The 16,342-nt window shown below is 40.6% G+C and overlaps 1 protein-coding gene across 11 annotated transcripts in view; it reads left to right on the top strand.

The window, feature by feature from the left end:
- The window catches only part of TAF1 (TATA-box binding protein associated factor 1), a 124,418-nt gene that overhangs the window by 101,747 nt on the left and 6,329 nt on the right, over positions 1-16,342 (top strand). For 3 of the 11 annotated variants that reach the window (XM_075539430.1, XM_075539431.1, XM_075539432.1), the window contains exons 35-40: positions 758-883; positions 2,253-2,354; positions 2,612-2,768; positions 3,325-3,502; positions 4,562-4,639; positions 6,462-8,208. In XM_075539430.1, the coding sequence (XP_075395545.1) occupies positions 758-883; positions 2,253-2,354; positions 2,612-2,768; positions 3,325-3,502; positions 4,562-4,639; positions 6,462-6,681 (861 nt within the window). In that variant the 3' untranslated portion in view covers positions 6,682-8,208. Of the gene's footprint in view, positions 1-757; positions 884-2,252; positions 2,355-2,611; positions 2,769-3,324; positions 3,503-4,203; positions 4,310-4,561; positions 4,640-6,461; positions 8,209-16,342 lie in introns of those variants that run through there. The other 8 variants (XM_075539434.1, XM_075539436.1, XM_075539437.1 and 5 more) reach the window with 6 other exon arrangements.

The raw sequence follows: 16,342 nt of genomic DNA on the forward strand, positions 1-16,342 counted from the left end.
TTTTTTTCAGAAGAAGCAAATTATTTATTAACAGGCGTTAGGTAAGGAATTTACGTATACTTCTTAATTCTTGCAACAATCTTATGATAAGGTAGACTTTTATGTTATCGTCCATGTAAGTGGTGGAGCCAGGACTCAGACCCAGGACAGTTTACTCCGAAACCCTTTTGCAAGTTTACATCATACAATTTTTTGTCAGTTTACATTATTACCATTTTGCCTTATAGGATTCAAAAATAAGCTCCTAGCTATTGAATGCATTCTTAGCTCTTATCAGAATGAATGTCCTTTTTCTTCATTTTCTCTTTGAAATCAAACTCGTTGCCATTGAGTTCATTCTGACACTTAGTAAGCCTATAGGATAAGGGTATATTGGCCCTTTTGGATTTCTAAGACTACCTTCTGACAGCAAAAACCCCTCATTTTCCTCCTGCCGAGCAGTTGGTGGGCTCAAATGGCTGACCTTATAATTAGCACATAATCCAGTATGCCACTAGGGCTCTACTCATTTCCTCTTAGCTATCTCTAAAACCAAAACATAACACTAATCATAAAACTGTGGACCTGAGAAACATTAAGACATGTTAGGTTATTGACCAAAATTTATAAGCATCTCAAATACCTGTCTGAAACTATATTTTCTCTTTAACTGGATTGCTCTGCATGATCGTTTTCTGCAGTGAATGCTCTATAGGGAGTTCTTTATATTTCTTACTCTTACCTAAACAAAAATTAAGTTGTGCATTTTGTGCCACAGCCTCCTGATTTGTATGATACGAACACATCCCTCAGTATGTCTCGAGATGCTTCTGTATTTCAAGATGAAAGCAATATGTCTGTCCTAGATATCCCTACTACCACACCAGAAAAGCAAATAACACAGGTAGGATGTTCTTTTTCTCTTAGTGAGATTGATAGTATTCTTGGAAGGTAGAGGGTGGAGGCAATGGTGTTGTTATATGGCACGTATCAAGCATGACTAGGCTCCTTAACCCTGAGAGTGAAGGCTTAGGTAATTTCAAGGTGGGATTGGTGGTGGGTCACATGACTGGCAGAGTGACGCACAGCAGAACTTCGGGAAAGTCTTAATGTAAAAAGTATAAAGCATCAGGGCAACCTGACAAGTAACTAGAAAAGCTAACTGCATTCAGAGACGAGTTCAAAAGAATCACCCTGCTGCTTTTAATGTATGTATGTTATAACAGAAATTAAATTCTTGGTTAAATAAGAAATAAGACACCAAAAAAAGAAATAAGTGACCTGTTCTACAGGTATCAGAAGAAATTCCTTATCTAAAACCAAAAATTTTACCAGCTATTTTCCATCAGGGTTTCACTGAAGAGTATAAAACTCAGGAGACTTTTGTTTTTTCTTCTTTTTTAAAATTGTTTTATTGGGTAGCTCTTAACTGATAGTATAACATTCTACCATTCAGTCACATCAAGCAGTATTTATTATACAATTGCTACCACAATCAGGTTCAAAACATTTTCTTTAATCATGAACTCCTTTATATCAGGTCCCCTTTGCCCTCCCCCACTATACCACCCAGGAACCCTCTTTTTTTTTTGGCCATATCTTACACGATCCTATCTATCCATTCACATACAATTCTGTTGCTCAATCCCAATGAGTGTGGTTATACAGTTATCAGTGCTATCAGCTCTCCACCCCACCACCTCTCGTCCCATAACCTCCAGGAACCATTTCTCCTGTTGCTGTTTCTGAAGGGTTATCTTTTTTGATTTTCGTGCACCAAATGATCTTACATATACAGATGAACGTACGCAAGTCTAACATGCTTAATGACGTAAAACAAAAGTCATAATAGTGAGGGGAGGAAATGTTAAGAACTATAGGATAATTAAGTGGTTCATCAATGCCATACTGCACCCTAGATTTATCAGCCCTTCTGTGTGGCCCTTCTGTGAGGGACTGTCCAATTATCTGTCTCAAAGAGTCCAACATCGGCTAAGGAAAATGTCGGTTAAAAAAGGAGGAAGAGTCTCCTTTTGATGATACAGTAAGAGTAGACCAAGGACCTTTTTGTTCTTTGGATTTTTACCCTACCTGTTATTTCCAAAGAATTAGTGGGAGAAAATGTACATGCCTCGAGCTGTGTAAACAGCCTCCACTAGCAGTGGGATTGGCTAGGATATCAGGGAGGAGCATCAGTCCTGGGTGAGAACCCTTGGTTAACTCCTCCTACTGGCATGTCCCTCAATGATATGCTATTTGTGTTCCTTACTCAGATGCACCAGGGCCGAGGTAGGCTGGGCGAGGAAGACTCTGATGTAGATATTGAAGGGTATGATGAGGAGGAGGAGGATGGGAAACCTAAGACTCCAGCCCCAGTGAGTATGCTTACAGAAAGCTTATGGTTACATTATATACTTACATGATAGGAGCCCCAATAGTATGGGGCAGGCCAAATCACAAGGTGATATCAGAAGGTCTCTATAGTCAGCCCCCAGTCTGACTTTAATACTTGGAACCAGCTAAACAAGTTTATCCACAAAATGTTTGTGAGGCAGCAAGGGTGGCTGGTGGTGGCTTTTATTCCCCAACTTTGTCAATGATGGGACACTGACCTTCAACTGTTCTTATTCAGGAAGGTGAAGATGTAGATGGGGATCTTGCTGATGAAGAGGAAGGAACTGTACAACAGCCGCAAGCCAGTGTCTTATATGAAGACTTACTTATGTCTGAAGGAGAGGATGATGAAGAAGATGCTGGGAGTGATGAAGAAGGAGATAATCCCTTTTCTGGTAACTCTAACTCCTTTTGTTGCTGTTCCCTATATAGTTCACCATGGCACTCTGAAGGAATAGATAGGAATCTATTGGTTGCATATGCAGTTATCAGATGATGACTCTTTTACTGTCTCATCAACAAACTTGACAATTCTAAGTACCCCATCATAGAATAATCATACTCTTTAGTCTCAGAGAAAGTGAAGATTTAAAAAAGTGCTGAAATAGCAGCTCTGAATTAAGTACTTGCTAAAGATGAGAAAGAACTATGAGGCAACAAGGAAAGCCAAGGGGGGAAAAACTCGTATTGGAGATGTTCCCCTGCAGTAGCAAGGGAAAGGTATGGGAGAAGAAAATTGGCTTGGGGATGCTGGGCAAAGAGATTGGATTGAGGTTCTTTAAAAGGAAATGATTATTTGAATTCCATTTCTGAAATAGATCTTGCCAGTGTCGTAGATGTGTGGAAGTTACTGATTTTTGGAAGACCAAGCCAACGATGTTAATTCTGTCAACCTCATCTATGGATGAGCCAGGAACTATCTCTTTTTATAACTTCTCCATATTTTTACAGCTATCCAGTTGAGTGAAAGTGGAAGTGACTCTGATGTGGGATCTAGTGGGATTAGACCCAAACAGCCACGCATGCTTCAGGAGAACACACGGATGGGCGTGGAAAATGAAGAAAGCATGATGTCCTATGAGGGAGATGGTGGGGAGGCTTCCCGTGGTTTGGAAGATAGCAACATCAGGTAACCTGCAGCAACATGCTACATGGCAGTGGTATTAGTGCCCAGCTATGATGTCAGAAGGCTCAGCATCAGGTTAGTTTCATCCATGAGACATTTCCTGAGCATCTACTAGGTCCGGACACTGTGCTAGACCCTAGGAATACAGAGAAGCAAGACTTCCTATCCTGCCTGTGAGGAGCTTACAGTCTAGTGGAAGAGACTGACACAAACAAACATTATTACAAATACAGTATGATAAGTGCTATAGCATGAGTAAATTCAAAACACCAAGGCAACATTGAGGATGGGAGTATCTCAAGAGTAATCAGGGGATTTTTTTAATATATAAATCATTTTATCGGGGGCTCTTAGAACATTCCATATATCAATTGTATCAAGCACATTTGTACATATGTTGCCATCATTATTTTCGAAACATTTTCTTTCTACTTGAACCCTTGGTATCAACTCTTCTCCCTCCCCCCCCCTTCCCCACCCTCCCACCCTTATGAACCCATGATAACTTATAAATTATTTTTATTTTCATATCTGAACGTCTTACTTTTAACTGAGCCTTAAGAATTGAATAAATCACGAAAAACTTGATGCCATGGAGTCGATTCTAGCTCATAGCAACTCCTTAAGGTAGGGTAAAAATGCCCCTTTGGGTTTCCAGAATTGTAATTCTTTACAGAATAAAATGTCTCATCTTTCTCCCACAGAGCAGCTAGTGGTTTCAAATGGCTGGCCTTGAAGTTAACGGTTCAACGCGTAACCAAACCACTAAACCATCAGAGCTCCTCTAAAGGCGGAATAGGAGTAGATAGGGTAACAGCAGATGGGGAGATTTTTGTGGGTGGTTTAATACATTTAAAGACATAGAAAGGAACACAACGTCACATAAAGTATGTTGCAAAGTTAAAGGAGGTGGGTGGGAGTTGAGACTCCAGAAATAGCAAGGGAATATATTGGGGAAGAGCCTCAATGGCATTTTCAGATACTTAGATTTTGTCTTATGGATAATGGTAATTGTCTCTTTAAGGAAAAGAAAGTAACTTAAATGTGTGTATTAAATAATAGGGCGATGTGGGACATACTACGAGAATCTGTTATGAGCAGAGGGGAGATGAAGAGATGTTTTCCAAAGCTATTTAGAAGGTAAATCAGTTGAATATAGGTGATACGGAAGTCAAATGAATATGGAAATTTCATTGCAATAGGAAAGGGGAAGAATGGCTATTTAAGTGGGGTGGGAAAGGAGTGAAAAAATGAAGTTGGCTTTGAACATCAAGCAGGCTAGCCTTATTCATTCATTTGTTCTACAAATATCACCAGTACAAAAATAACTAAAATCTGATCCCTTTCTTTAAGGAGTTCAGTGTAGCAAGGGACCTAAACAGATAAACAGAAAACCACAATATAGCATGATGTGTGAATCCTGTGATAGGCAACCACAGGATTTTTCTGAAACTTACATAGGAGTTAGGATAGGGGAGCTGTTTAGAAAAGGATGCAAATAGAATTTAACTGAATGAAGAAAATAAAGGGCATTCCAGAGAACATGGGCACATGTGAAGACAGACAAATGTAGAGAATACAAGTACCTCAGTATGGCTGGAACTTTTGATTGCTCACTGTAAGAATTTAAATCAGTGTAAAAATTTAAATTCTTTACAGTGTAAAGTATAGCAACTAACTCATGAAGGGCCTGAAAATTTTGGACTGGCATTAAATGAGTATTGTATGATCAGGTTTACATTTTAGAAAGATTATTCTTCCCCAAAAGAAGTCAAAAGACATGAACTAACGATTCAGAAAATATACAAATGGCTGGTACCCAGATTAAAAAATAATTTTTCTTAAAAAAAATAATAATTTTTCTAATAGTCACAAAAGTTCAGTAAGGAAATCAAAGATGACATTTTTACCTGTCCAACTGGCATAGATTAAAGTGAATGGGAAATTTCATTGTTGGGAGAGAATGTGAAGGAAAAGAAGGTAACGTAAATTGATACTCCTAGGAAATATAGCAATTTATCATTATAAATCAATAACTTAAAAATATATGCTTCCTTCTTGGCCCAAAATTACATGTGTGGAAATCATTCAACGGAATAATAAAATATCAAGGTGTTTGTTCAACAATGTTAGCAGCATTATTTCTAACAGTGGAAAAATTGGAGACCACTTAAATGCCCCAATGAGAAATTGTTGCATAAATCATGTTAACAGCCATAAGTGCAATACTGGGTAGCTATGAAAATACTATAGATGTATACTTAACAAAACAGAGAGGTGTTCATTTGTCATTAGTCGGGAGCAGGGTAACAGTTTTCCTAAAGAGTATGTAGAGTATCCCAACTGGGTAAATTAAAAAACTGTTTCAGCATATAATTATATAGGGGAAAAAATTGAAAGATCATATCCTTAATCTCTGGTAGTGGGGTTATCAATTTTTTAAGTAAAATTAAGAATAAGCAAACAAAATCAAGAGAACTTTTGCAGAAATATGAAGAGTGAATATGAATAATTTTGAGGAGAGTAAGACTGGAGGCATGAAGACTATTTCAGTAGTGTAGGCCAGACATCACAGTGGGCTAAATTAATAAAGGCAAACAGCGTAGGAATGGAAAGGAGAGGAAAGATACAATATACAGTGAAAAGGTAAACTATTCATGACTGTTCGTTAACTGAATATGTAAATGAAGGAAGCTATCACCATTTACAGTCATATAAGCTGGCAGTATGCATTTTTCAGATGTAAACGTTTCTTTAATTCACATTCTTGTATGTGAATTAAATTGGCGTGGTGTTTCTGTACAGGATCATTTTTCCTTTAAGAATCTGTAGAACAGTCCAGAACCAGTTACTGTAGTGTTCAGGAGAGATGAGATGGGCTTATCCCTTAATAATAGAGTGGGACTGGTCAGCTAGAGAGGATGGTGCCTGAACTTGAGAGATGACATGTTTCTCTTCTCAGTTATGGGAGCTATGAGGAACCTGATCCCAAATCAAACACCCAAGACACAAGCTTCAGCAGCATTGGTGGGTATGAGGTATCAGAGGAGGAAGAAGACGAGGAGGAAGAGCAGCGCTCTGGGCCAAGCGTACTCAGCCAGGTCCATCTGTCAGAGGATGAGGAAGACAGTGAGGATTTCCACTCCATTGCTGGAGACAGTGACTTGGACTCTGATGAATGAGTTTTCCTTTGGGCTTCCTTGCTCAGCCATCCTGGTTCTCCAGCTTAGGTGGTTCACTTTTACCCCAATTGGTTTATATTTGTACAGTGTCTGGTCCTAAGATCATCAGATTAACTAACACCTAGCCTTTAAAAAAAAGTAAATTATACTAAATCTCTCCTGATCTTCTTCCTGGTATAATGTCACAACCCCCTTCCAACACCCATAATAACGAGAGTGCTCTTTCTTCTCCATTGCCTTTTAAATCCAATGTATTGTTCTTGGTAACATTTTTTCCCTGGTGAAGGAAGAAAAATTATGAAAGGACTAATAACTGTGACCTTGATGTATAAAAAAAAATTGCAAGCATGGTATCTCAACTTTTAATTTGCAAGGTGGAACCAGGTGACTGTAGCTCTGCTGGGATAGAGAATTAGATTCTGTACCTTGCTACATTTAAAAACATAAACCTATCAGATAAAATGCCCATTATTTTTATTTTTCATTTAATTGTGCTGTGCTTTGTTTCTAAATGGACTCAAAGCAGATAATTATAAATCCCTTGAAACAGCCTGTATGTCAGAAATGATATGTTGTTGTTTGTTTATCCCTGTACTTCCAGAGGAAGTGCTAATTTCCTTAGTGCAAACAGAATGTATTCTGTTTCTTTTCATGCTTAGGATATGGTTTTGTGTATAGTAACTACTCAGAAAAGGTTCGTAAAATCATAAATCCCACAAAGATAATGTTTTTGAGCATCTGCTTGATGATAAGCCCTCTGTCAGATCCTTAGGATGGAACGGTAAATAAGACATCTCTTTTACCCAGTGTTCACCATTACCATGAGAATGAGAAGATTTAATTGAAAATATGTTAATGAATCATTACAAAACTATGAGATAAATGCAATAAAGTAGGTCAAAAATATAGGGGGAAATAGATCATGTCTAGAAAAGTTAGGAAGTCTTCCTAGTGATGTTGTTATATTGGTTTTAGATGGAACAGTCCAAGTCGTGGAAAGGCCAAAGTCTAGAAATGGCAGGGTATATTCCTAGTTTGTTTGTTTATACCTGCCTGTTCCATAAAGAATTTAAAGTGATTTAAAGCATTGAGTTCTAGAGTGGCTACAGAAAGGACTGAAAGATGAGAAAAAATTATCTTCAAAAGCTTCATTTACCATTTGCTACTAATTACTGTGAATTTTATTATGGGATATGAACTTAAGAGTAGTACTATAATAAGATTTATGTTTTAGTAACTTTCTGTATATTGAATGATGAAAAAGACTGAAGAATCATATGTGTAATTTGATCTCATTTTTGTAAAAGACAATAATGTATATATTTGTGTTTATATATACTTGTGTATACCCCAAATCTGAAAGAATATACACCAATCTGTTCACAATGATAACCTCTGGGGAATGGTATTAGAAGGGTAAAAGTTATGTGGATGGGGTAAGGTATTATACTTTTATTTCTGTGTTTAAAATATTAAAAATGCCTTTTAAGTATGTATTTTATAATAAAAATTTTTGAATTCCAACAACAGTGTGGAGAGTGGTTTGGAGAGAAACAAAATCTAGTTCAAGTATGCGAAAATGGGCCCTAAACTGGTCTTTGAGGCATTGTGGTGAAGAGGAAGGAAGGAGGGAGGGGTATGGAGGATAGATTTGAGAGCTCGTTAGGGAATCAATTTCACCAGAATTTGATAACCAAGTGACATTTGGGAGGTGAAAGAGAAGGTGGCTTCCAAAATTGTGGTTTGGATGTTAGGGTCAGTACACGGTATTTATTCATCCTATATTTATCAATCCCCCTATTTTGGAGTGGGTGGGAATTCAGACATGCTATTTTTTATTGTAAAAGTATACAAGAGGTTTATAAGTCTAAAAGAGGTAAACATGTAAATAAGTTAGTTTAAAAGTGATCATTTAGGTAAACAAGCTGCCATCTAGTTCAAAAGCAACAAAGTCCACATGGAAGAAGCACACCAGCCTGTGTGATCACGAGGTGCTGAACAGATCAGGTATCAGGGAGCAAAGAACAAAAAATAATATTGTGTGCTCACCTTCCTGATAGGATTGCTGAAGACAAATGGGTACATAAGCAAAAGTGGTGAAGAAAGCTGTGATGGAGCCTGGCTATCAAAAGATATAGCATCTGGGCTTGAAGGCAAACAAGTGGCCATCTAACTCAGAAGCAACAAAGCCCACATGGAAGAAGCACACCAGCCTGTATGATCACTAGGCGTTGAAGGGATCAGGTATCAGGCATCAAAGAACAAAATCATATGCGGAATTGGGGTACCAAAGCCCATCTATAAGTAACTGGACATCCCCTTACAAAAGGGTCACAGGGAGGAGACAAGCCAATCGGTTCAATGTAGCAACAATGAAACATACAACTTTCCTCTACTTCCTAAATGCTTCCTCCCAACTATCATGATCCCAATTCTACCTTACAAATCTTGCTAGACTAGAGAATGTACAATGGTACGGATAGGAACTGGAAACAAAGAATATAGGTCGGACGATCCCTTCAGGACAAGTGGTGAGAGTGGTGATACTGGGAGGGCGGGGGTGGGAAAGGGGAATCGATTACAAAGATCTACATATAAACTCCTCCCTAGGGGACGGACAACAGAAAAATGGATAAAGGGAAACGGACAGTGTAAGATAGGACAAAATAGTAATTTATAAATTATCAAGGGTTCACGAAGGAAGGGGGAAAATGAGCTGATACCAAGGGCTCAAGTAGAAAGCTAATGTTTTGAGAATGATGGCAACAAATGTACAAATGTGCTTGACACAGTGGATGTATGTATGGACTGTGATAAGGAGTTCTACGAGCCCCCAATAAAGTGATTTTTTTAAAGTGATACATTCAAATTCATTTTTATAAGGTGCCGTGGTGAAATGAAGGAAAGGGAAGTCTTCATAGTAGGAAACCCTGGAGTTAGGGCCAAGGTCAACTAATATGGCCCTGTTACGTTGCAGTCCATTACTCATGGCATCACCATATTAATGGGATACAGAATTGGTGGATGTAATTAACTTCTGAGTTAATTGCCTTGTTGGATGCATAAGATACGACAAAATAATTAAAAATTATCAAGGGTTCATGCGGGGAGGGATAGGGAAAAAAGCTGATACCAAGGGCTCAAGTAGAAAGCAAATGTTTTGAGAATGATGAGGGAAGCAAATGTACAAAAGTGCTTGACATTGAATGAATGTGTAGATTGTGAGAAGAGTTGTACAAGCCCCCAATAAAATGATTTAATTTTTAAAAATTGAAAACAATTTTATTTTGATTTTATGTGCATGCATTAATACTATCTAGGTAAACTCTTAAAAATATTTTTGGAGTTTCAAGAGTATAACAAAATCTTTTTGGGGGAACTTTTTATTAGGGAGTCATACAAGTCTTATCACAATCCATACATACATCAATTGTATAAAGCATATCCACATTCTTTGCCCTCATCATTTTCAAAGCATTTGCTCTCCACTTAAGCCTGTGTATCAAGTCCTCTTTTTTTCCCCTCCCTCATGAGCCCTTGATAATTTATAAATTATTATTTTGTCATATCTTGCCCTGTCTGGTGTCTCCCTTCACCCTCTTCTCTGTTGTCCGTCCCCCAGGGAGGAGGTCGCATGTAGATCCTTGTATTCAGTTCCCTCTTTCCAACCCACTCACCCTCTACACTCCCCGTATCGCCCCTCACACCCCTGGTCCTGAAGGTATCATCCTCCCTGGATTTCCTGTGCCTCCAGCTCCTATCTGCACCAGTGTACATCCTCTGCTCTATCCAGACATTGCAAGGCAGAATTCGGATCATGGTAGTTGGGGTGGGGGGAGCATTTAGGAAGTGGAGGAGAGTTGTATTCTTCATTGGTGCTACATCGCACCCTGACTGACTCATCTCCCTAGAACCCTCTGTGAGGTGATCTCCAGTGGCCGACGAATGGGCTTTGGGTCTCCACTCTGCACTTACCCCTTCATTCACTATGGTAAGATTTTTTTTTCTGATGATGCCTTGTACCTGATCCCTTCGACACCTCGTGATCGCACAGGCTGGTGTGCGTCTTCCATGTGGACTTTATTGCCTCTCAGCTAGATGGCAGCTTGTTTATCTTCAAGCCTTTAAGACCATAGATGCTATATCTTTTGATATCCGGGCACCATCAGCTTTCTTTGCCACATTTGCTTATGCACCCGTTTGTCCTCAGCGATCGTATCATGGAGGTGTGCACCCAATTATGTGATTTTTGTTCTTTGATGCCTGATAACTTATCCCTTCAGAACCACATGATCACACAGGCTGGTGTGTTCTTCCATGTGGGCTTTGTTGCTTCTGAGCTAGATGGCCGCTTGTTTATCTTCAAGCCTTTAAGACCCCAGACGCTATGTCTTTTGATAGCCAGGCACCATCAGCTTTCTTCACATTTGCTTGTTCACCTGCTTTGGCTTCAGCGGTTGTGTCGGGAGGGTGAGCATAATAGAATGCCAATTTAATAGAAGAAAGTATTCATGCATTGAGGGAGTGCTTAAGTAGAGGCCCAAGGTCCTTCCGCCACCTTAATACTAAACCTATAAACATAGACACATAGATCTATTTCCCCATCCTCATGTATATTTGCATATGTACATGTCTGTCTAGACCTCTATAAATGCCCTTGACTTTCTGTCTAGACCTCTATTTCCCTTGACTTTCCTCCTGCCCTACTATCATGCTCCGTCCCCACCTGGGTTATAGCTATATCTCTTCGTTACCTTACCCCTGAGCATTCCCTACAAGACCTGCCACTCCCACCTCACCACCAATTTGGATCCCTTGTTCCCTTGTCCCTGAGTTTGTTAACACCACTTCCTTACCCCCCACCTTCCCCTATCCCCAGTCCCGCTGGAACTGTCGGTCCCATTGTTTTTCCTCCAGATAGTTCAGCCTATCTTATTTAGACAGGCCTGTGGAGATAATAACATGCACAGAAACGAGACAGAGGAAAATAAAGCAACAGTATACAACAAAACAACAACAAACCACTGACAGAGAACAAAGCAAAACACATCAAGAAAGAGAAGCTTGTAGTTAATTCAAGGATCACTTGTTGGCCTTTAGGAGTGTTCTCCAGTCCAGTCTGTTGGGGCACCACGCCCTGGCCCCAAAGTACACTTTCAGCATTCCCTGGGGATCTTGCCGCTCCATTCCCTTGCTGTTCCTCTGCACTCCCCCAGTGCTTTGCCTCCGTGTGGTGGGATCAGGTCAGGCACAATTCCCACACTATGTCTCCGGTGCTGTCCCCTGTAGTGTCATGGGTCAGTGAGGGGCATCATGTCTCATTGTGGGGCCAGCCATTCCCTCTCTGGACTGGCTGCTCCAGTCAGGAACATCACTCACAGCCTGGTGGGCCAGGCTGTGCTCCACTCTCTCCTCCTCCCCCTTCATCTGCTCCCGTGTGCTCTGATCAGACATGTCCCTCTCCCATAGCTGCAGAGAACATTGTCCTTTGAAACAAACTCTTCTTGGGGGAGGGGCAGGCATCCACTTAATATTTGGTGCTGGGGCCAGCCTCCACTGGTTCTCTATGCCACGCCTTAATGTTGCATTCATACCTTGAGGCACTGGGTTGAAGTCTGGTCCGTCCTTCCCTGTGGAAATATAAACAACACCCTCCCCTTGGGTGGGTTAGTGCCCCATGCCCCTGCTCCCCTTTTCTTCCTTATATTCATCCTTTTTTTTCCTTTCCCCACCTCCTCCCCAGTTGTCTACCATGCGCATCCCTGGATTTGATCTGGTCTCTGCCATACTACACGATCCTCACCCCAAGAATGTTTGTGTACAGTAGCTTTTTCCCTATGCCCCTTTTGTACTTTTTTTTTAAATACCTCAGCAGGCTCATGTACTTGTCCTTTTGTGCCTGACTTACTTCGCTCAGCATGATATCCTCCAGTTCTTCCCATGCTGTTATGTGCTTCATACGTTCATCACTGCTTTTTAGTGATGCGTAGTACTCCATTGTATGTATATACCACAGTTTTTTAATCCAATCGTCAGTTGATTGAATTTTGGGTTGCTTCCAGCTCCTTGCAATTGTGAACTGTGCCGCAATGAACATTGGGGCACATATGTCTGGCCTTAGTTTGTTTCTTGCCTCTTCTGGGTATATGCCCAGTAGGGGGGAAAATATACAGAGCAAAACATGTACCTATTCCACAATTTCTATATATATAGTGAAGTGTCCTTGGTTTTATTCTTTGCTTTGTGTTAACAATCATGCTATTTCTACTCATATCGTTTCACTACCATTAAATTAGGTTCACTGCCCCATAAAAAAAAGAAAGAAAATACAGAGCAAAAAATAGAGTGACAAGGAAAAGGCAAGAGACAATTGCTTGGTTTCTGTTATCAATAGTAGTGAAAAGAGAAAAAAAGAATGTAGAGGTGAATTGTAGCAATGAAGTCTAGAATTAGTTCATTCAGACCTACGACCTCTAATCTCTGGACTGACACAAAAGGGAAAAGTTATGTTAGAAAACGGGAAGTACTCCTATAACCTCTGATCACCAAAAGGTATCCCGGGAGGGGAATGGAAAACCATGAAACCAGGGGCTATAGTGTAAAAAGCATTGTTGCAATTTGTGGACCTGTATCATCAGCTTCCCGAGTAAGGAACCATTACTAAAATAAGACATTTTTTTTGTTTTGAATGCTACTGAGTTGTAAAGTATGAATTCATACAAGACCCACAGCTCACTATAGAATAGTCATGAATGGTTGTACTAGATCCAGTCACAAGAAAGATTAACTGCGAAGTAACACCCAGCATGGTGGACTGGATAAAATTTGCAGTGAGACTAGTTTACCCTGAGAAGGGAATTGCCTGTCTCTCACCTTAAATGCTTATTGGAACACTCCCAAGAAAGCAGCTGATCAGTTAATGTGTTGCATGTGGAAACAATACGAGACAGGCTTTTTGGTAATAGGGATATTCATCCAATAGTAATCTTTCTGCAGGTTGTGACAAATAGTGGTAATCAAGGGGAGCCCCTTTTACATAGGCACCCCATGTAACTTTACTACTACAAAACAAAGCAGCAATCCAAGAAGTGTCAGATGTGTTGACACAACTCCCTCACATGGGTTTTACAGATGCAAGGAACATAAGAGTAATTAATAGGAGAATGGGAAGGGGCAATTAGGAAAGGACTTATCCCAGTAGGAAAAAGATTTTTAGGTGCCTACTAAGAAATGGAATGAGTACAGCAATCACTGATGGAACTGATAAGAAGCTAATATAGCTCTACAGGTGGTTGGGTGGACCCATGGTAACTTCTGCTGGTTCCCCAATCTTTTTTTTTTAATGGTTCCCCAATCTTAAGGTCTAAAGTTGGTTGTCTTCACCCCAGCCAGGAGGTATTTAAGAGTCTCATGCTCTACCGACTGAGCTAGCCGGGCACACACTCCAGGAGGTATTTAATGGTGGGAATTCTCACCTGGGACCCTGTGGAAGTAAGAGACTCATGTCGTTGATGAAGATAAGAATTGACAAGGGGGCCATGGTCTGCTCCAACCTCAGCAGGGGAACCTGAGGCCAAATGAGGATGTGTGCACAAAATGGCCTAGGGGTGGGGAAGAGAAACCCTTTGGGGGCTCCTAAGCACAGGAGCCCAATGCAGGAATCTCCAAACCTATATGGATTTTGGAGAGGACTCTTATTCCATACCTGGGAATATGGCTTGCTCCTTAAAACTGTCCATAAAAAACTGCATTTGAATGGGGGCCTGTGCAGACTATGAGTTACAGAAAGTCTGATTCACCTTGCCGTTAGTCCCTCAGGATACAGTCATGATTTGGGGAAGTGTATGCCACATGTGCTTATGCAGACTAGAGCTTATGGCAAAAACCTGACAACACTGCCCTATGATGAGTAGGAAGTTTGTAGAAGCTGCAACATGGTGTACATCATTTGAAAGGCAATGGCTTGCCTGCTACTGGGCTTGGAGTGAGGCTGCCTCAATGACAGATGGACATAAAATCATGAGATTTGAAGACATGGTGGAGCTTCCGGGGGACAATGGGCACAACTCAATTCCTAAAGCTAATGTTCTATGTCCTTACTTGGTTTCTAGAACTGGGGGCCAGCTGTCCACCCTGACGCCGAACTGTGCCCATCTCAAGAGTGTTTTCTCAGCGAACACAACTACCCATGAACTGCCCTCCCTTGGCAAGCCTCCCTGCAATGAGGGGGCCTGCTTATCACTTTCTCAGCCTACTCTTCCCCAGAGGGACCTGACTAAGCAGGAATAACCCCCACAAACTGTTGGGTAATGCCCTCAGGGGGAACAAGGTCTCTGCCCACAGAGTTTTCTTGGGTAGCATGTGATGTACTCCTTATGCCGATTGCCCTTCTCTTGAGATGGAGCCTTGTCGTGTGACTTTTCTCTGCTTCCTGGGGCACTTGCAGCATCACTAGTGGCATTTTGTATGGGTTCCCTGGCATTAGTCAAGCCTCAGATCACTTTTGCCTGTGATATGCAATTTACTGGCTAGACTAACTGCGAATGCAGAGATAATTCACATCATGCTGCCGCCTTTTAAAAAAAATCATGATCAACTGAAAAAAGATTGGAGTTGTCCTGTCACTTGGATCCACATTCACCACCATGGAAGCAAGCAGTCAAAAGACTCCAAGGATGTATTGAACTGGGTAAATGTGCCGCACAAGACTTCTTTATAGTGTTACACAGAAAAGTTGTCCCTATGAGAACTAAGGTGTGCTTGACCCAAACTAAGATATTTTCAATGGCCTCAGATGCATGTGACAAGTGGGAAATAAATAAAGAAGACCAGCAAAGAATTGATGCCTTTGAACTATGATGTTGGCAAAGACTATTGAAAGTGCCAAAGACTGCCAGAAGAACAAACAAATCTGTCTTGGAAAAAGTATAGCCAGAATGTTCCTTAAAAGTGAGGATAGCTTACAAGGATCTACATATAACCCCCTCCCTGGGGGACAAACAACAGAAAAGTGGGTGAAAGGACATGTCGGGCAGTGTAAGATATGACAAAATAATAATTTGTAAATCATCATGGGTTAATGAGTGGGGAAGGAGGAGGAAAATGACCTGGCGCCAGGGGCTAATGTGGAGAGCAAATGTTTTGAGAATGAGGGTAACGAATGTACAAATGTGCTTTATACAATCGATATATGTATGGATTGTGGGAAGAATTGTGTGACCCCTCCCCCACAATAAAATGATTTTTTAAAGGATAGCAACACTTTATTTCATGTACTTAGAATATATTATCAGGAAGGACCAGTCCCTGGAGGATACCATGCAAAAAAGAGGAAGCCCTTCAAAGAGATGAATAGACACAGTTGTTGAAAACATACCAAGAATGGTGAGGATGCAGCTGAAGTGGGCAATATTTCATTCCGTTATACATAGAGCTGCTGTGAGTTAGGCCCAACTTGATGGCCATGGGTAAATCTGCTGCAAAAGACCTCTTTAAAATCTGAAAGAGGAAGGATGAACCTTTGAGGACTAAAGGTGTGCCTGGCCCAAGCCATGGTTTTATCAATAATCTCATATGCATAGATATTAAATAAGACAGACTGGAGATGACTCTATGCATCTGCATTATGGTTCTGGGGAAGAATATTGAAAGTACTGTGAAC

This window comes from Tenrec ecaudatus, chromosome X (assembly GCF_050624435.1).
Source record: "Tenrec ecaudatus isolate mTenEca1 chromosome X, mTenEca1.hap1, whole genome shotgun sequence".
Lineage (NCBI taxonomy): Eukaryota > Metazoa > Chordata > Mammalia > Afrosoricida > Tenrecidae > Tenrec > Tenrec ecaudatus.